Source organism: Oncorhynchus masou, chromosome 31, assembly GCF_036934945.1.
Source record: "Oncorhynchus masou masou isolate Uvic2021 chromosome 31, UVic_Omas_1.1, whole genome shotgun sequence".
In the NCBI taxonomy this organism is placed as follows: domain Eukaryota; kingdom Metazoa; phylum Chordata; class Actinopteri; order Salmoniformes; family Salmonidae; genus Oncorhynchus; species Oncorhynchus masou.
In genome coordinates, this window is record NC_088242.1 from 57,707,717 (window position 1) to 57,728,547 (window position 20,831).

Genomic DNA, 20,831 nt, shown 5'->3' on the forward strand with positions numbered 1-20,831 from the left:
AACTTCTTCCATTTAAGAATGATGGAGGCCACTGTGTTCTTGGAACCTTCAATGCTGCAGACATTTATCCTCCCTCAGATCTATGCCTTGACACAATCCTATCTTGGAGCTCTATGGACAATTCCTTCAACCTCATGGCTTGTTTTTTTCTCTGACATGCACTGTCAACTGTGTGACCTTATATAGACAGGTGTGTGCCTTTCCAAATCATGTCCAATCAATTGAATTTACCACAGGTGGCCTCCAATCAAGTTGTAGAAACATCAAGGATGATCAATGGAAACCGGATGCACCTCAGCTCAATTTCGAGTCTCATAGCAAAGGGTCTGAATACTTATGTAAATACGTTTTTTTTAAATATACCTTTGCAAAAATGTTTAAAAACCTGTTTTCGCTTTGTCGTAATGGGGTATTGTGTGTAGATTGATGAAGATAATTTAAAAAAAATCCATTTTAGAATAAGGCTGTAACGTAACAAAATGTGGAAAAAGTCAAGTGATCTGAACAATTTCTGAATGTACTGTAAGTGTCCTTTAGGCTGCAAAGCTCAATGGGCAAAAGTTCTTAATAATTTGGCTATATATTTAGCCTCCAAATATAGATGTAATATACATGTAGGCATAGATTATTCTCGGTTTAACAAACAGTAGCCAAACTTCTAGGATTCTCTGCACTCCACACTCACTAATTTCAACTTAAATGTATGACTTAGGTCAATAGGCAAAAAAACTTAAGTACTGTATGTTCACAGTTTAGATTTGCAAGCAGTGCTTCAGTGTCCTCAAATACAAACTGCACTGATCAGAATTAAATACTTGCTTATAATCTATGGGCTGTGCGTAAAACCTCAACAGCATATCTCATGACTAAAGCCTTTCTGCCCCTAAACAAATTCAAAATCCTTTCAAATAATGCTGTAAAATAAAGTACATGAGTCAAATAAGTACTAGATCTAAAACATAGGCAACAAATGCGAGCTGGTAGATTAGTCAGCCAGGCAAGGTGGAAATGTAACTCCAAGCTTGGATGTGCGCTGGGCACAACGGACATGCAGGGACAGCCCTAGCCAATAATACCATAACCATTTAGTCGTATTTCACTACCCTTTGTTGTGACAGTTGGAAATAGGGTCTCAGCTTTCTGTAGGCAATGCATTTATCTCCAAACTCTCAATATTGACCGTTGTCGCGCTGCTTTTTATTTTTAACCAAATTATCTTTGATATATAGCCCCTATAGAATACATAGCACGGGAAGCGCACAACTACTATTTGAGGTGATTGCATAGGCTGACATTGCCTTCAGAAAGTATTCACATCTAGGGCTGTTCTGGTGACCGTAAAACCACACAGTCATAAAGGCAGTCAAATTCCACGTGACCGCTTCGTCATGGTAATTAGGCTTCTCCAAGCTCTGATGCTGCTGAAGTCCATTAGTAGTCTACCGAACTTGCTAACTGCCTGGTACTAAGCATTGTATTGACTGTTAAACAGCCATCACTAACTTTGAGTAGCCACTTTAATAATGAAAACATTTATGTAATAAATGTAATCATTAGCCACTTTAAATAATGTTTACATACCCTACATTACTCATCTCATATGTATATACAGTACTCTATACCATCTTGCCTATGCCGTTCAGCCATCGCTCATTCATATATTTTTATGTACCTACTCTTATTCAGTCCTTTACACTTGTGTGTGTATAAGGTAGTTGTTGTGAAATTGTTAGGTTAGATTACTTGTTAGATATTACTGCATGGTCGGAACTAGAAGCGCAAGCATTTCGCTCCTCTAGCATTAATATCTGCTCACCATGTGTATGTGACAAATATAATATATCAAATCAAATTTTATTTGTCACATACACATGGTTAGCAGATGTTAATTAATGCGAGTGTAGCGAAATGCTTGTGCTTCTAGTTCCGACAATGCAGTAATAACCAACAAGTAATCTAACTAACAATTCCAAAACTACTGTCTTATACACAAGTGTAAGGGGATAAAGAATATGTACATAAATATATATGAATGAGTGATGGTACAGAGCAGCATAGGCAAGATACAGTAGATGGTATCGAGTACAGTATATACATATGAGATGAGTATGTAAACAAAGAGGCATAGTTAAAGTGGCTAGTGATACATGTATTACATAAAGATGCAGTGGATGATATAGAGTACAGTATATACGTATACATATGAGATGAATAATGTAGGGTAAGTAAACATTATATTAGGTAGCATTGTTTAAAGTGGCTAGTGATATATTTTACACCATTTCCCATCAATTCCCATTATTAAAGTGGCTGGAGTTGAGTCAGTGTGTTGGCAGCAGCCACTCAATGTTAGTGGTTACTGTTTAACAGTCTGATGGCCTTGAGATAGAAGCTGTTTTTCAGTCTCTCGGTCCCAACTTTGATGCACCTGTACTGACCTATAATAATATAATATGAAATAATGCCACGGAATCCTAAGCAAATCCTGTCTGCTAAATAAACTAGTGTAGCCCACAGCCATATGGCAAAGCCAGATCAGGGCCTAACATAAGGACAACTCAGAGTATGCTGTTCTGTTCTACATATCATGTTTCTTTAGACCTGTCTAAAATAAATAATGGATTTATTGTGAAGGTGTAGGCTATATTACATGGATTTATTAGACTTTAAAATGTAGTTGTTCCAAAAGGTCTACATCAGTGGCTTGTAGGAAGCCAGGAGATGCTAAATGTGTTTATGTTAATTAACGGTCAATTACTGCGAGACCAGCAGTTATTTGCTTGACAATCACCGGCTCACAAAATGTCATGACCCCCCACAGCCCTGTTCACACCCCTGGACTTTTTCCACATTTTGTTGTGTTACAACATGAATTTAACATGTATTAAATAGAGATTTTTTGCCAATTGCCTACACACAATACCCCATCATCATTAAGCTGGAGGCCCTGGGTCTGAACCCTGCCCTGTGCAACTTGGTCCTGGACTTCCTGACGGGCTGCCCCCAGGTGGTGAAGGTAGGAAAAAACACCTCCACTTCACTGATACTCAACACTGGGGCCCCACAAGGATGAGTGCTCAGCCCCCTCCTGTACTCCCTGTTCACCCATGACTGTGTGGCCATACACGCCTCCAACAGAAATCAACAAGTTTGGAGACGACACAACATTAATAGGCTTGATTACCAACAATGACAAGACAGCCTACAGGGAGGAGGTGAGGGCCCTGGGAGTCTGGTTCCAGGAAAATAACCCCTCGCCCAACGTCAACAAAACAAAAAGGAGCTGATCGTGGACTTCAGGAAACAGCAGAGGGAGCACCCCCTATTCACATCGACGGCGTTCAGATCAAGGACAAACTGAAATGCTCCACCCACACATACAGTGTGATGAAGAAGGCACAACAGCGCCTCTTCAACTTCAGGAGGCTGAAGAAATGTGGCTTGGCACCTAAAACCCTCACACACTTTTACAGGTGCACAATTGAGAGCATCCTGTCGGGCTGTATCACTGCCTGGTACGGAAACTGCACCGCCCACAACAGCAGGGCTCTCCAGAGGGTGGTGCTGTCTGCCCAGTGCATCACCGGGGGCAAACTACCTGCCCTCCAGGACACTTACAGCACCCGATGTCACAGGAAGGCCAAAAAGATCATCAAGGACAACAACCACCTGAGCCACTGCCTGTTCAACCCGCTATCATCCAGAAGGCGAGGTCAGTCCATGTGCATCAAAGATGGGACCGAGAGACTGAAAAACAGCTTCTATCTCAAGGCCATCAGATTGTTAAATACTATTAAAATAGCCATCACTAGCACATTAGAGGTTGCTGCCCTAAATACATAGACTTGGAATAATTGGCCACTTTAATAATGTTTACATATTTTGCATTACTCATCTCATATGTATATACTGTATTATATCCTATTCTACTGTATCTTAGACTATGCCACTGACATTGCTCGCCCAAATACAGTGCCTTGCAAAAGTATTCGGCCCCCTTGAACTTTGCAACCTTTTGCCACATTTCAGGCTTCAAACATAAAGATATAAAACTGTATTTTTGTGAAGAATCAACAACAAGTGGGACACAATCATGAAGTGGAAAGACATTTATTGGATATTTCAAACTTTAACAAATCAAAAACTGAAAAATTGGGCATGCAAAATTATTCAGCCCCTTTACTTTCAGTGCAGCAAACTCTCTCCAGAAGTTCAGTGAGGATCTCTGAATGATCCAATGTTGACCTAAATGACCAATGATGATAAATACAATCCACCTGTGTGTAATCAAGTCTCCGTATAAATGCACCTGCACTGTGATAGTCTCAGAGGTCCGTTAAAAGCGCAGAGAGCATCATGAAGAACAAGGAACACACCAGGCAGGTCCGAGATAATGTTGTGAAGAAGTTTAAAGCCGGATTTGGATACAAAAAGATTTCCCAAGCTTTAAACATCCCAAGGAGCACTGTGCAAGCGATAATATTGAAATGGAAGGAGTATCAGACCACTGCAAATCTACCAAGACCTGGCCGTCCCTCTAAACTTTCAGCTCATACAAGGAGAAGACTGATCAGAGATGCAGCCAAGAGGCCCATGATCACTCTGGATGAACTGCAGAGATCTACAGCTGAGGTGGGAGACTCTGTCCATAGGACAACAATCAGTCGTATATTGCACAAATCTGGCCTTTATGAAAGAGTGGCAAGAAGAAAGCCATTTCTTAAAGATATCCATAAAAGTGTTGTTTAAACTTTGCCACAAGCCACCTGGGAGACACACCAAACATGTGGAAGAAGGTGCTCTGGTCAGATGAAACCAAAATTGAACTTTTTGGCAACAATGCAAAACGTTATGTTTGGCATAAAAGCAACACAGCTCATCACCCTGACCACACCATCCCCACTGTCAAACATGGTGGTGGCAGCATCATGGTTTGGGCCTGCTTTTCTTCAGCAGGGACAGGGAAGATGGTTAAAATTGATGGATGGAGCCAAATACAGGACCATTCTGGAAGAAAACCTGATGGAGTCTGCAAAAGACCTGAGACTGGGACGGAGATTTGTCTTCCAACAAGACAATGATCCAAAACATAAAGCAAAATCTACAATTGAATGGTTCAAAAATAAACATATCCAGGTGTTAGAATGGCCAAGTCAAAGTCCAGACCTGAATCCAATTGAGAATCTGTGGAAAGAACTGAAAATGGCTGTTCACAAATGCTCTCCATCCAACCTCACTGAGCTTGAGCTGTTTTGAAAGGAGGAATGGGAAAAAATTTCAGTCTCTCGATGTGCAAAACTGATAGAGACATACCCCAAGCGACTTACAGCTGTAATCACAGCAAAAGGTGGCGCTACAAAGTATTAACTTAAGGGGGCTGAATAATTTTGCACGCCCAATTTTTCAGTTTTTGATTTGTTAAAAAAGTTTGAAATATCCAATAAATGTCGTTCCACTTCATGATTGTGTCCCACTTGTTGTTGATTCTTCACCAAAAAAATACAGTTTTATATCTTTATGTTTGAAGCCTGAAATGTGGCAAAAGGTTGCAAAGTTCAAGGGGGCCGAATACTTTCGCAAGGCACTGTATATATTTTTTAAATGGTCAAATATTGTACAATCCAGGTATGGAAACCTCTTAAAGAACCTACCCAGAAAGACTCAAAGCTGTAATCACTGTCAAAAGGTGTTTCTAACATGTATGTACTTATGTATGAATACTTATGTACATGAGATATTTCTGGATTTAATTCTCAATAAATGTGCAAATGTTTCCAGACATGTTTTCACTTTCTCATTATTGGGTATTGTGGATGGGTGAGAAAAAAACATGTTGAATTCAGGCTGTAACACAACAAAATGTGAAATAAGTCAAGGGGTATGAATACTTTCTGAAGGCACTGTATATAAAGGCGGTATCAGTGGTAGTAGGCCTATGTTGGAATGTTTAAGACATTAAATGTACTATTAGAATAATACATTAGGCATATACAGCTAGCTAGCCCCTATTGATCTAGCAAGGTTTTGAGTTTCCACTGTCCTCAGATGTTGATTAGCCTCAAGTGAAACCTTAACAGAAACAAAATATTTTATTTGCAGGAGGGGAAATTGCATTGATCAAATGATTTGTTTCAAATTATTAGCCGGCAGTAGGTACGAGGTAACACTATCCCATATACTGTGGCTAAGTTTAGTTTAGTTTATTAATTTGACCATTTTAAAAAACAAGCACACAAAACTTGAAAAAGCCACACATGCACATGAGTAAAATCATTGAGGATAACACAAAGTCTGGGAATTATTTCCATTGTGGTCCTCTTGAGACAAGATGGCTAGACAAGATCGAACACAGTATGGCAGTGAAATAATAACACAAAAACAGAGAAGAAAAACATCTCATCGATCCAGTTACATCATAGGGGTTATTCATATCGCCACAGAAAACATCAAACATATTTTTACTTTATTTTTAAAGCTGCCCAGAGAGGATGTTGTTTTTAATGGGCAGAGGCAACTCATTCCATTCTGAGGCCCACGTATACAAGACAGTACCTTTCCCAGCATTACTCCTGAACCTGAATAAGCACACATCAGCAACACCTGATCTGGTGCTGTGATTGTGTGCATTCCTAACACGAGGAAAGTAATCAGTTAGATATCTGAGCGCAGGACCATAAATACTCCTGTAAACCAAACCTAGTCTAATCTGGGACACCCAAGCCTCAACAGGCAGAGAGGTAAGTTCCTGAAACAAGCTCTTGCCTATGTGAGTATGTGAACTCACCTTCAATACTACCCTGATCAGATTATTCTGGGCAATCTGGACCTTCCCCTTCATAAATTTAGATAAGCCCCCAAACCAGGAAGTACTAGCATAGTCAAAATGGCATTGAATGAGGGCAGTAGCTAGCACGTTCATGGAGTCCTTATCAAGCAGCTTGGACTTTCTAGCCAAAAACGTAGTCCTGGCATTAACCTTCCCTAGCACTTTATTGGCCATGCTCACACCTCCTAAGCTTCCATCAAGGATACATCCCAATGAGCTAACAGAGGTTTTAGTAGTCAGCACCTCGCCCCTTAACTCCACACTGATTTCAGAGGACCATCTCAATTTAGGTCTGGATCCAAAACAATTGATTCAGTTTTCCCTAAGTGCAGAGATAGTTTATTATCTCCAAGCCATTTGCGAATGTTTAGTAAACTCTGCGCTAAGTATGCTCCCCAACATAGTTTTACTTTTGTGAGACACCAGAAGTGTAGAGTCATCCGCATAAAGAAAAAGGCAAGAACAAGCATCTTTAATTTCGTTAATATACAATAAAAACAGCAAAGGCCCAAGCACGCTCCCCTGCAGAACGCCACAACTCATTGGTTTTGCCTGAGACAGTGAACCATTAACCTCTACTACTTGCTCCCTTCCTGATAAATAGGATTTTACCCAGCCTAGAGGGATACTGCTTAACCCCAGTGCCTCCAGTTTGGAGATTAAGACAGTGGTTAACTGTCTCAAAGGCCTTCTGTAGGTCAAGCAGTACCATTCCACAGAGATTTCCCTCATCAATCTCTTTCCTGAGGAAGTCAGTCAAGTAAAGTTGACATGAATCAGTGGAGTATGTTTTTCTAAAAACCCGACTGAAAATCATACATCAGACCCTGTTTGTTAACATGTTCCTACATTTGCTCATGTAAAACTCTCTCCAGGATCTTTGATGTTACACAGAGGATAGATACAGGCCTATAATTCCCAGGGTCAGACTTTATCCCCTTATACAGAGGTATAACTTTAGCTTGTTTCATGTCCCTGGGAAAGGTACCTTGTTCAAGAGAGAGATTAACGATATGCGTAATACAAGGGCCAATTTGCTATGCAGAATCTATAAGAAACCTTGCAGGAATATTATCCAGGCCTGTGGCTTTGGAGCATTTATTAAGCTCTGCCAGCATACTGGACTAGTTTGGCTGTTGCTACCTTTGCAAAAGAAAGAGAGTTTGCCTGAACCCCTAACTCTACATAATACTTCTGGACTTGGTTGCTTCCGTACAAACCAGAACTGGTGGGCAGCTTGCTAACCAGTTTGCTGGCAACAGAAGTAAAAAAAAGAAAGGAGAAAAAAAAAGTTGAATTCATTGGCAACTTTACTTTTTTCATATACCATCTCCCCCCTGATGTTCAGTTCAATACTGTTTAGTTTGTTTTTGGTAGTACTACCACAGCCTAGTTCCTTAAATGATTTGCAAAGCTTTTTAGGGTCATTTTTGTTCTCAATTATTTTCTCAGCCAAGTAACCCCTCTTAGCTTCATCCATCCTGCTCTATGCTTCATTTCTGTTCAAGGCAATCAGGCTAGTTTGTTACTTGGTTGATTCCACCTACTATGACATCATCTTGGTTGGTTGTCCCTACTAAAACATAATCTTTGACATAATGACATTGATGATTTCCCAGACCTCGAACAAACTTTAAAACTGTTCTCAAGCTGTGTTTATCAGATCATCTGCAGAGATATAGCTCGTCAACGATTGTATTGGTGTGTATTTTCCCCAAAATGGTTATTCTACGGAAAATGTTATATAAATACCATAATTCGTATAATAACCTGCTATAACATTTGGTTTGAAGTGACATTGGGCATGATTATTGAAGCATCCTGCCATGGGCCCTACCACTCCCATTGTTTCACTAGTAGCGATGCTAACGCTGGCTAAGTGTTTTCAACTTGAATGTGAAAAGGTTCATTAATGAGATACCAAATAAAACAGATTTTAGCATTGAAAGTAGAGTTTTCTTGTGATCATCTTACGAGAATACTATAGTACAGTGTTTCTATGTGTTTTTTCAATGTGCTATGGGAAGGGTTTCTATAAATAACCCAGATGATCAAGTTGTCATCTGCAAAACATAAGGCAAGTTCACAACGGTTAACCCACAGTTTCCCAAACTCGGTCCTCTGGACCCCAAGGGGTGCATATTTCGTTTTTGCCCTAGCACTACACAGCTGATTCAAATATTAGTATAGATTAGTTGATTCATCTGAGCACCCCTTGGGGTCCCCGAGGACCGAATTTGGGAAACACTGGGTTCGCCCCTTTTAACAATTGATCAAATGCAAAACAGTCCAATGATTGCATATTGCTGTAAGTCTCAAACAAATTACATTAGATTTTCATCTCTCAGCAGTGCATCTCGTAATTTATGCTGCTACAAACCATTGTGCCCAGACAGGAACTATTGAACTCCAATACCAGAGGGCCCTAAACCTAAATCCCTTAAATAATTCATTTAATTTGATAATTAAATCTCTTCACTCAGATAGGAATGATTTATTGCAGACTGTTTACCCTGCACACATATGTTTGCCTTTGTGCAGTGTGCTCAGGAGTGTGGGTCAAATAGGCTGTGAGGCCTATGTGACCTGTGCTCGGACTCTGTAAAGGTACTTCAGGGAGCGTTCAATGTGTTTTACCTGCTGCTGGTTTGAAAGTAGAATCAAAACTTTCCCAAAGTCACAAGTATCAAAATTGTCCACACACTGTTTGTAATTAAATAGCCATTTATTTTACATTACAACAAAGTGTGAAACTTAGACAGGGATGGATCATTTTCAATTCCATGCACAGAAGGTATCCAATATTAAAAAATGGACATGGTGTACGTGTTAGACATTTCATGAGTCTTTATTTGGTAGAATTATAACCGTAAGAGTTCTCAGCAGAAAGCATTGGATATGAATATAGGTAAAAACAACACATTCTTCTAAAAACATCTGGTTTTGAACCGTCTGTGTAGGGTAGACGGATGATGGAGCAGCTGTGGTAGTAAATTATTATGTATAGCTGAGTATCCTTGCTGACTTTGTCTCCAGCTAAGCAGCTCTGGCATGTGAGGCCTGGCTCAGTGTGCTGTAGTAAGGACAAGCACTCTAACCTGACAGAACAGCTCACACTCCGCGTTGCCTGTCCCACCTCCCTTGGGGCATCTTCCCGGTAATATTCACTCCACCCTCCCAACTGAATTAAACATGTGTTTACAGCAAGTGCGCATCATGCCTTGGTTATTGTGCTTAACATTTCTGTAATTCTCGTTTTATTGCGGATTTGAAGTGGTGTCTATAAAGGGGCAAATCAAATGGACCAATAAAATAAGAAGCTGATAAAAATCGATGTGGCTTCTCATAGTTTTACGACGCAACATTTCCCTCGGGTCAAACACAGTTCAATATCTCAAAAGATCCCTTATAAATAATTCTCAGCTCCTGACTGTCCGTTTCAGATTAAATCTCTCTCTCGTCACAAAGGACCTCTGGCTTCAAAAACACACACTAAGCTTTCCACTGGATGTTAAAGCAGGAGTCCTTGTGCCCTCCCAAGAGGCAGTCCCACAACTTTTGATCAAACAGCCACCGGCAGCATTACTTTGGTGGTCCACTACTCCACAGTGACAGTTATTCATGGGATTGTAGGTTGAATACTAACTAACCACTCTCTGTTCTTCAGTTACCATCACTACCTTCTGGAAACAAAGCTTGGTAGATCATTATTTGGGTTCCTGGATCCTTTCACAGCATTATAAGGCTGCATTGAGACAATGACTTATCAATGATCCAAGCCCAGCTCAGTTAATCCTTACCATTATGTCCCGGAGTTGTCATGATGCTTCAACAAAATGTACATTATCCCAGGTGCGTTGGTAGACACAATGTAAGTAACCTAATTTATGTCCCTCTAACTGCCCTGAATGCCTCTGCTGATCCTACAGCTATTGTATGCAGTAGTCATGTGCATATGAGCAAGAGTTATACTGTTAGCACTGAGGTGGTGTGCCCTAGCAGGAAGTCCACTGTGTGCAGCTCACCCTGCACTAACATAAATAACAAGAGCATGTCTACTTCTGCTAAGCTTCCCAGTAAAGAAATTGAAATAATCAAACATCCCAGAAAAGTGCTAAAAATAGCCCATGTTAAAATATGTAGCTTAAAACCTCAAGGATCCGCCCGTTTTTTAAATTCTTGCCTAAAATGACATACCCAAATCTAACTGCCTGTAGCTCAGGACCTGAAGCAAGGATATGCATTTGAAAATAAACACTGGTACATCTGTGGAAATGTGAAATTAATGTAGGAGAATATAACACATTAGATATGATAAAAAAGATAAAACCTGCATTTTTTGTACCATCATCTTTGAAATGCAAGAGAAAGGCCTTAATGCATTATTCCAGCCCAGGCGCAATTTAGATTTCGGCCACTAGTGTATGTGCAAAGGTTTAGACTGATCCAATACAAAATATTGTATCAAGACTACCCAAAATGTTCCTAATTGGTTTATTAATACATTTGATTTCATAATTGTGCACTTTCCTTAAACAATAGCATCGTATTCTTTCACTGTAATAGCTACTGTAAATTGGACAGTACAGTTAGATTAACAAGAATTGAAGCTTTCGGCCCATATCAGATATGTCTATGTCCTGGGAAATGTTCATGTTACCCACAACCTCATGCTAATCACGTTAGCTTAACTGTCCTGTGGGGGGGGGGGGATCGTGTAGTTAAGACACAAGGTTCATGAAATCAATAATGTGCTAGTAACAGATGACATTCATATTTGTACGATCTCTGAAGCTCACTTAGAACACCTTTGGTGATACAGTGGTAGCAATACAGTGGTTCCTCCAATAAAAGTTTTGTGATTATGCTGCGGGACTTAGAGGTAATTTGTGGTTTAGTACAGTACCCTGCATCACCACTTCATTGCTCCAGACCAGCGCAAGGGGGAGTTAGAGCACTGATTATGCTTTTGGGTCCTACTGTGTCTCTAACTGACAATGAATGGGCGACATAAACCTAAATAGAAACGGATTATTTTGCATGACTTCAGTATTACTTAAATTGTTGTTACACTAAAGGTTTTTATTATTTTATTTTGTTAGGACTTTTTTTCTCTCTTACTGTAGTACTGTAGCCCACTCCCGACTAGTTACATTGTACAGCGCCTGAGTGGTGCAACAGTCTAAGCGGTGTTGCTACATATGCAGGTTCGATACCCGTGCCGACTGCCACCCGAAGACCCGTGAGGAGGCTTTTGGTTTAAATTTAGAATCCTCCAATCCTCTAAAATGTATTTATTGGCGGGGAGTAATGTCATATTTTTCGATATGCTGTAGGCCTACCATAGGCGACATGAGTCTCACTAGTGTTGAGTAATGTGCTGTTAAAAGTGGTGTAGGTCTTATTTATTTAAAGAGCATATTGAAGTTAGAAGCAATAGCCTACAACTATTTTAGCACTGTTTCCCACTGCTCTAAGACAAGCATGGGGACTGGTCTTGATAAATCAATGAGATTTTATTCTGACTAAATCTCTGTTTGGGTATTGGTTAGACTACAATTATACAATTAGGGTGTTGAAATGTTATGCTCTTAGTGAAACCTTTATTTAACTAGGCAAGTCAGTTAAGAACAAATTCTTATTTACAAGGACAGCCTACTCCTGCCTCCCCACCTTGGAATTGAACCACGGTCTCCCGCACGATACAGGAATTCTTTAGCTAAATAGCCAAGTACTGAAGCCTACTCCCAAACCTCACGTTGTACAGTGCCATATTTTCCGTTCCATCCTAACAGAAAACCAGAGGGTTTTACGTTTTTCTTGGAATAGAAACACTATAATATGAATCAAATTAATTAAGCAAAATTTCTTAAAATCAGTCCCATATAATATGTTCTTCCAATTTTTAAAAATGTTATTCTCTTGTACAGCCACTAATGAAAGGCTATTAAATGCTTCTCAAAGATGCCTGCTGGTGGTCAAACTAGATTTAATGGCACCAGTGGTTCACACTTAAATAACGTATCATAGAATTCTGCGGCACCATGCAAGCTGCGCAGCAGTACGCTGCAACTTTTAAAGGACAAACCGCTGTACATAGTTATAACAGAAAATACAGAAATGCCATTGGTGGAGGTGTTCCTGTAAAGCTTAGAGATGCTACAGCTTTATCTGCCTCATCTAAAGGCCATTCTTGACAGAAGCTCCTATGGACCACCAAGTGCTAACAGTCAGTATCTGGATAACTTGTGTGAAATGCTTGATAATGTATGTGATATCAACAGACCGGTATATTTTCTGGGTGATTTAGATATTGACTGGCTTTCATCAAGCTGCCCACTCAAGAAAATGCAACCAGTGCCTGCAACCTGACTCAGGTTATCACTCAACCTACCAGGGTATTTACAAAGAGCACAGGAATTAAATCATATATATGTATTAATGCTGCAGAAATTTGGTTGAAAGCCGTATCCAAATCCATCGGATATAGTTGACTTATCTAGGAAACCAAAGATCCAAAAGGTTGGGCCTTATATCGTGTATAAGAGGTCATACAAGAAGTTCTGTAGTGAATCCTACAGCATGTTGTTGATGTACTTATGAAATTACTTATTCCAGTTACTAATAAACATGCACCTATTAACAAAATGACTGTAAAAACTTAAATTCCTGTATATTGATGAGGAATTTAAAAATGGTATGGTTGAGAGGGATGAGGCAAAAGGAATCGCAAATAAGTCTGGCTGCACAACCAATTGGCGGCAGGTAGCCTAGCGGTTAGAGCGTTGGACCGAAGGTTGGAAGATCGAATCCCTGAGCTGAACAAGGCAGTTAACCCACTGTTCCTAGGCCGTCACACACCTCATGTAATCTAGCTCATAAGGTATAGATGTGTTAATAAGTTTTGTATCACAACTAAAGTGGCCGAATAACTTCCTAAAATTAATCAGAATCCGCTTTACAACGGGTGTAGAGCCTAACTGCTATACATACATGAGCAGCCCGTGAGTTTCAAGTTTGGGGAAGATCATTTTCACCATAAAAAATGCACCTTTATAATAAAAGCATTACATGCATAATCACATTTGTGGTCACTTTTGATAATGGTGTTTTCCTGCTAATGGAACATTCAAGCTTATAGCCCTACTGCCATGTGCGCATTGCTGCGCTTATGTGAAGAAATAGCCTAATAGATGATCAACATTTTAAGCTAAACGTTCTCATCCATTGTGTCATCTACATTGAGTACATTTTTTGGGGGAATGCTAGTGGTTGTATTAATTTGAGATCTTTCGCATCCCACAACTGACTCAGACGATGTTTGGAATATTTATTTTATCACACAGAATATATCAACTTTTGTACTATGGGGGATAGTAGATTGACATAGGCTAGTGCTTTTGCTGTTCAGTAGCCTACTCATCTTGTTGGCTGACGAAAAGTAGATGCGGACAGTTCTTCTAACAGCTTCAATGTGCACTTCAGAATTGGCTAAGGACAAATGCAGTTGTGTCCCTGATGTGTCTGGCAGGTTGCATAAAGTTTAATGACACTTTTTTATTTTCAAGTCCTCCTACTGTATTAATCCAGATGTTCCTACCACGATAACGTGTTACTTATTTGACTGTCTTTGAATCTAAACATTCCTCTCACTATTCAAATTGAGCGGCCCTTATTTGGACCTTGAGGAACACCTAATTGTGATGCTCTCAACATTACAAAAGGCCAAAGAAGTACATTTTCAGTGTGATCATGAGGGTGACATTAGGCCTAATTAGAGAGATTTAATGCCAGCTTCTGCAGTGGAGAACAAGGAGAGTCGTTAGGCGATGTTCATTTTTCTCGCCTAACGTGTTTAATGAGACCTGGTTCAATGACCTACTATGGCTTTTCATATAGCGCTGACGCTTTTTGGCAACACTCCGTAATGAGAATCAAGGCCACTTGAATGCAGGCCGGTGTACCACACTTTTAACCCACTAACAGGCCAATCTCTTCACATCTGCTCCTCTTCTCGAAATGCTCAACAGCCCAATGCAGTGTCTTATTAGCCTGGTTCATCTACCACATTTGTAACTTTGCTAGTGACCAGTGTTGGAGGTAACAAGTTACAAAGTAACGCTTTACAGTAGTATTACTTTTTCCTCTAATAAGTAATATAATAGAGTACTGTTCCAATTTGAGTAATAGTACTACAGTTACTGATCAAAGATATGTAGTCATTATTTCATTACTTTTGTTTTCATTCCCATCCTAATCTAATGAAATGTATTGATCCAAATAAATATTTGTGCTGGGTTGACGGTAGCTGGGTGGTACTAAAAACGAATTTAAAAAAAAGATGACCATGGTAAAATATACGGTGTCCGATAAATATATATAGTATGTACAGTGCCTACGGAAAGTAATCTGATCCCTTAATATTTTCCACATTTTGTTACATTACAGCCTTATTCTAAAATTGATTTTTTTATCTCAGAAATCTACACAATATACCCCATAATGACAAAGCGAAAAGAGGTTTAGACATTTTTGCAAATGTATAAAAAAACAAAACAGAAATACCTTATTTACATAAGTTTTCAGGCCCTTTGCTAGGAGACTGGAAATTGAGCTCAGGTGCATTCTGTTTTTATTTGCCATTTGGTATTTTATTAGGATCCCCATTAGCTGTTGCAAAAGCAGCAGCTAACCTTCCTGGGGTCCACACAAAACATGAAGCATAATACAGAATGACATAATGCAGAACATCATTAGATAAGAACAACAAGGACAGAACTACATTCATTTGTATAAAGGCACACGTAGCCTACATATGAATACATACACACAAACTATCTAGGTCAAATAAGGGAGAGGCGTTGTGCCGCGAGGTGTTTCTTTATCTGTTTTTTGAAACAAGGTTTGCTGTTTATTTGAGCAATATGAAATGGAAATTTTAGGCTCCATATAATACCGTACGTTTTCTTGAATTTGTTCTGGATTTGGGGACTATGAAAAGAACCCTGGTGGCATAAGTGTGTGTGTCAGAGCTGTGTATAAGTTGACTATGCAAACAATTTGGGATTTTCAAAAGTGATGCAGTCAACTCTTAGCCAAGAGAGACTGGCATGCATAGTATTTATATTAGCCCTCCGATTACAATTAAGAGCAAAACGTGCCCCTTTGTTCTGGGCCAGCTGCAGCTTAACTACGTCTTTCCTTCCAGCACTCGACCACACGACTGGACAATAATCAAGATTAGACAAAACTAGAGCCTGCAGAACTTGCTATTTGGAGTGTGGTGTCAAAAAAGCAGCAACCATTGAATCTATACGTTTTGACCATGACAGTTTACAAGCTAAGGTAACGCCAAGTAATTTAGTCTCCTCAACTTGTTCAACAGCCACACCATTCATTACCAGATGCAGCTGAGCACTTAAGGAGTGATTTGTACCAAATACAATGCTCTTAGTTTTAGAGATGTTCAGGACCAGTTTATTACTGGCCACCCATTACAAAACAGACAGCAACTCTTTTTACTTTTTTTTTACACCCCTTTTTCTCCCCAAATTTGTGGTATCCAATTGTTTAGTAGCTACTATCTTGTCTCATCGCTACAACTCCCGTACGGGCTCGGGAGAGACTAAGGTTGAAAGTCATGCATCCTCCGATACACAACCCAACCAAGCCACACTGCTTCTTCACAGCGCGCATCCAACCTGGAAGGTTTAAGTGACTTCATGGGCTGTGGTTGCTGATGCGTATATGGTTGAATCATCAGCATACATGGACACACGCTTTGTTTAACGCCAATGGCAGGTCATTGGTCAAAATAGAAAAGAGTAGAGGGCCTAGAGAGCTGCCCTGTGGTACACTACACTTTACATGTTTGACATTAGAGACAGTTCCATTAAAGAAAACCCTTTGAGTTCTATTAGATACTGTAGATAGCTCTGATATGGCAGAGGTTGAAAAGCCATAACATGTTTTCTCAACAACAGGTTATGGTCAATAATATCAAAGGCTGCACTGAAATCTAATAGTACAGCTCCCACAATCTTATTATTATCAATTTCTTTCAACCAATCATCAGTCATTTGTATCAGTGCAGTACATGTTGAGTGCCCTTCTCTATAAGCATGCTGAAAGTATGTTGTTAATTTGTTTACAGAGAAATAGCATTATATTTGGTCAAACACAATTTTATACAACAGTTTGCTAAGAGCTGGCAGCAAGCTTACAGGTTCTCTGTTAGAACCAGTAAAGGCAGCTTTACCACTCTTGGGTAGCGGAATTACTTTGGCTTCCCTCCAGGCCTGAGGACAAACTTTCCTCTAGGCTCAGATTTAAAAATGACAGATAGGAGTGGCTAGAGAGTCAGCTACAATTCTCAGTAGCTTTCCATCTAAGTTGTCAATGCCAGGAGGTTTGTCATTATTGATCGTTAACAATCATTTTTGCATCTCCCACACTAAATTTACAAAATTCAAACTTGCACTGCTTTTCTTTCATTATTTTTTATACATTAACATAATTGCTCATTGTTTGTCGTGGGCATTTCCTGCCTAAGTTTTCCCACTTTCCCAGTGAAATAATTATAAATATAATTGCCATCATCAAATGGTTGTGATTAGTAAGCCATCTGATTCAATGAAAGATGGAGTTGAATATCTTTCTGCTCATCATTTTTTGCCCATAAGTACACAAGTTTTTTTTCCATCATTCCTTATATCATTGATCTTGGCTTCATAATAAAGTTTCTTCCTCTTTTTGTTGAGTTTAGTCACATACCTTCTCAATGTGCAGTAAGTAAGTCAGTCAGATGTACAACCAGACTTATTAGCCACTCCTTTTGCACCATCTTATTCAACCATACAGTTTCCCAAATCCTCCTCAATCCATGGAGCCTTAACAGTTCTAACAGTCAGTTTCTTATTGATCATCCTTGAGATGTTTCTACAACTTAATTGGAGTCCACCTGTGGTAAATTCAATTGATTTTACATTTTTTGGAAAGGCAAGCACCTGTCTATATAAAGGTCCCACACTTGACAGTGCATGTCAGAGCAAAAACCAAGCCGTGAGGTCTTTGGAATTGTCTGTAGTGCTACGAGACAGGATTGTGTCGAGGCATAGATCTGGGGAAGGGTACCAAAACATTTCTGCAGCAACATTGAAGGTCTCCAAGAACACAGTGACCTCGATCATTCTTCAAAAAATGGAAGTTTGGAACCACCAAGATTTTTCCTAGAACTGGTCGCCCAGCCAAACTGAGAAATCGGGGGAGAAGGGCCTTGGTCAGCGAGGTGACCGAGAATCCATAGAGTTCCTCTATGGAGATGGGAGAACCTTCCAGAAGGACAACCATCTCTGCAGCACTCCACCAATCAGGCCTTTATGGTAGAGTGGCCAGACGGAAGCCACTCCTCAGTAAAAAGGCACATGAGAAACACATTTCTCTGGTCTGTTGAAACCAAGATGGAACTCTTTGGCCTGAAAGCCAAGCGTCACGTCTAGAGGAAACCTAGCACCATCCCTATGGGGAAGCATGGTGGTGGCAGCATCATACTGTGGGAAGTTTTTCAGTGGCAAGAACTGGGAATCGAGGGAAAGATGAACGGAACTAAGTACAGAGAGATCCGTGATGAAAACCTGCTCCAGAGCGCTCTGGACCTCAGATTGGGGATGAATATTCACCTTCCAACAGGACAACAACCTAAGCACACAGACAATACAACGCAGGAATGGCTTCGGGACAAGTCTCAATGTCCTTGAGGGCCCAGCCAGAGCCCGGACTTGAACCCGATCGAACATCTCTGGAGAGACCTGAAAAAAAGATGCTCAGCTCCCCATCCAACCTGACAGAGCTTGAGAGGATTTTCAAAAATAATGTGAGAAACTCCCCAAATACAGGTGTACCAAGCTTGTAGCGTCATACCCAAGAAGACTAGATGCTGTAATCGCTGCCAAAGGTGCTTCAACTAAGTCCTGAGTAAAGGGTCTGAATACTTATGTAAATGTGATATTTCCGTTTTTATTTTAACCAATTTGCAAAATATTCTTAAAACCTGTTTTTGCTTTGTCATTATGGGATATTGTGTGTAGATTGATGAGGGGGAAGGGGGGGACTATTTCATAAATGTTACAATAAGGCTGTAAAGTAACAAAATGTGGAAATACTTGTGAATACTTTCCGAAGGCACTGTATAAACTGGAAGTAGAAGCCTAAATATTGTTGTCCTTTTCGTTTAATCCATTTAGGAGAGGAATGGTAGGAGAAGACAGGAGTAGCTGTTACCTGAGTAAACAGCCAGGCGAGCTTCATGCGCTTGGCTGTGGCGTAGCTGCACTCCAGGAGCCGCGGCCGGTTGTTCACATCCACCAGGCACTTGTTGTCATCGTCGTCGATGGTGGGGCTCAGGACCCCCAGGTGAAGCTGATGTGAGTTTGTGTAGTACACGTTCTGGAGAAGGAAAATACAAAAAAGGACAAGTACCAGATGAGTGTCAAGAAAACAGAATAGAACAAGGAACATAAATGGCATCTGAATGGGGGCACTGAAGGCAAGCATCAGGGAGGTAATTGGGTGGGATTATGTTTGTCTGTCACAAACAAGACATTTAGAGAAGCAATTATCCAAATGTAAAGCAACGTTTGAGCCTTTAATCTGTGATCTCGTATCCTGGAAGCGTATAGCTGACGTGGGATACGGTGATAAGTGGTTATTAAACAGGAGTCGGTCTATAGATTGACATTCCTTTCCAACAGAAGGCTTAATGGCGTTTCCTCACCATTCAGAGCTGGTGACAGAATCTCATTAGTCTGAATGCCTGTGAAGAGAGGACTCTGTCCTGCGTTACCTGCCAGGTCCTTTGATAGGTCCTAATGGTGTTTATTGTAATAAAGCCACAGCTTGAAGTGTTTACACACTTTACAAAAAACATTGTAATTCAAAACAGCAAGTAGTAGAAAGGAATTCATAAAAATGCATACATTGGACATTTTTCCAATACAAATTGTGGTTTCACTTTACAATAAGCGTCCCTAATATCATCCAATTACATGGTAGTTACATCAGTAAAGTGAAACTACAATGTAGGTACTGCACTTGTTGGTACATAGCAAACCTGTTATTCCTGTGGCATGCACTCATTCAAGGATTGACAAGTACATTCACAATTATGATATACTGGGTGAGAGGAGGTTTAGCCACAATTAAATATAGTTTGCTGTGCAATCTAATGCACAAAAATGACAAATATCATTCAAAATCATCGCTGACCATGACAGTGGCCATCTCTTTCACACAGCCAGCCACATTAAAATGCTTTCCGATAAGAAAGAGGAATCTAGTGGAGTGATTATATACAGAGGCTTAATTGTAGTGGGACATCCTAATTGCTGGTGTTTGGCAGTCCCACCTGTTCTAACAGTGAAGAGGTGGTGGCAGGACAGAGACAACAGCTGTGCTGAATAAAATAGCCATGTTGTCTGCATATGTGATGAAGAGGTTTCTCAGTGTGGGCTGAGCAATGAGGTTAACCCTAGCAGCTGGGATGGGGAGTGAAGAGAGAGGGGACATCACTCTAGTTAGCAACATGGCTCAGAAATACAGATATGCATCTGTTGGTCACAGAGACCTTAAACTAGTAGCCAGCTTATCTTCATGATGTGTTGTTCCTTCTCTCTTTCTAGAAGCAATCAGTTACAAGGCAAAAATACAGATTGAGGCCTTCAATCAAACTGAGGACTGAGAAATATATGTGCACCAGACAGGTCAAAGCTTCTTGCATGCATGGCTTTGAGATGTAAGTTGGGTTGTTTGGATGACCCAATTGCTGGATTGCAGGCATTGGGTCAATAGTTGTGTTGTTTTCTGTAACTACATCAAGTTTGAGTTGTTGGTGCTGGGTCATTAAGGTTGGGCAATGGATATTTGACCCAGCCAGTGGGTTAATTCTCCTGCCACAAGCGCATGAAGTCCACAAAATACTTGCAAGTATTCTAGTTCTAATGCAATTCAG

General features: G+C 40.2%; 1 protein-coding gene across 1 annotated transcript in view; it reads right to left on the reverse strand.

Moving 5' to 3' along the window:
* The window catches only part of LOC135525246 (polypeptide N-acetylgalactosaminyltransferase 18-like), an 89,696-nt gene that overhangs the window by 10,828 nt on the left and 58,037 nt on the right, over positions 1-20,831 (reverse strand). Inside the window, exon 10 of the mRNA XM_064952964.1 lies at positions 19,106-19,270. Within this exon, the coding sequence (XP_064809036.1) occupies positions 19,106-19,270 (165 nt within the window). The remainder of the gene's footprint in view (positions 1-19,105; positions 19,271-20,831) is intronic.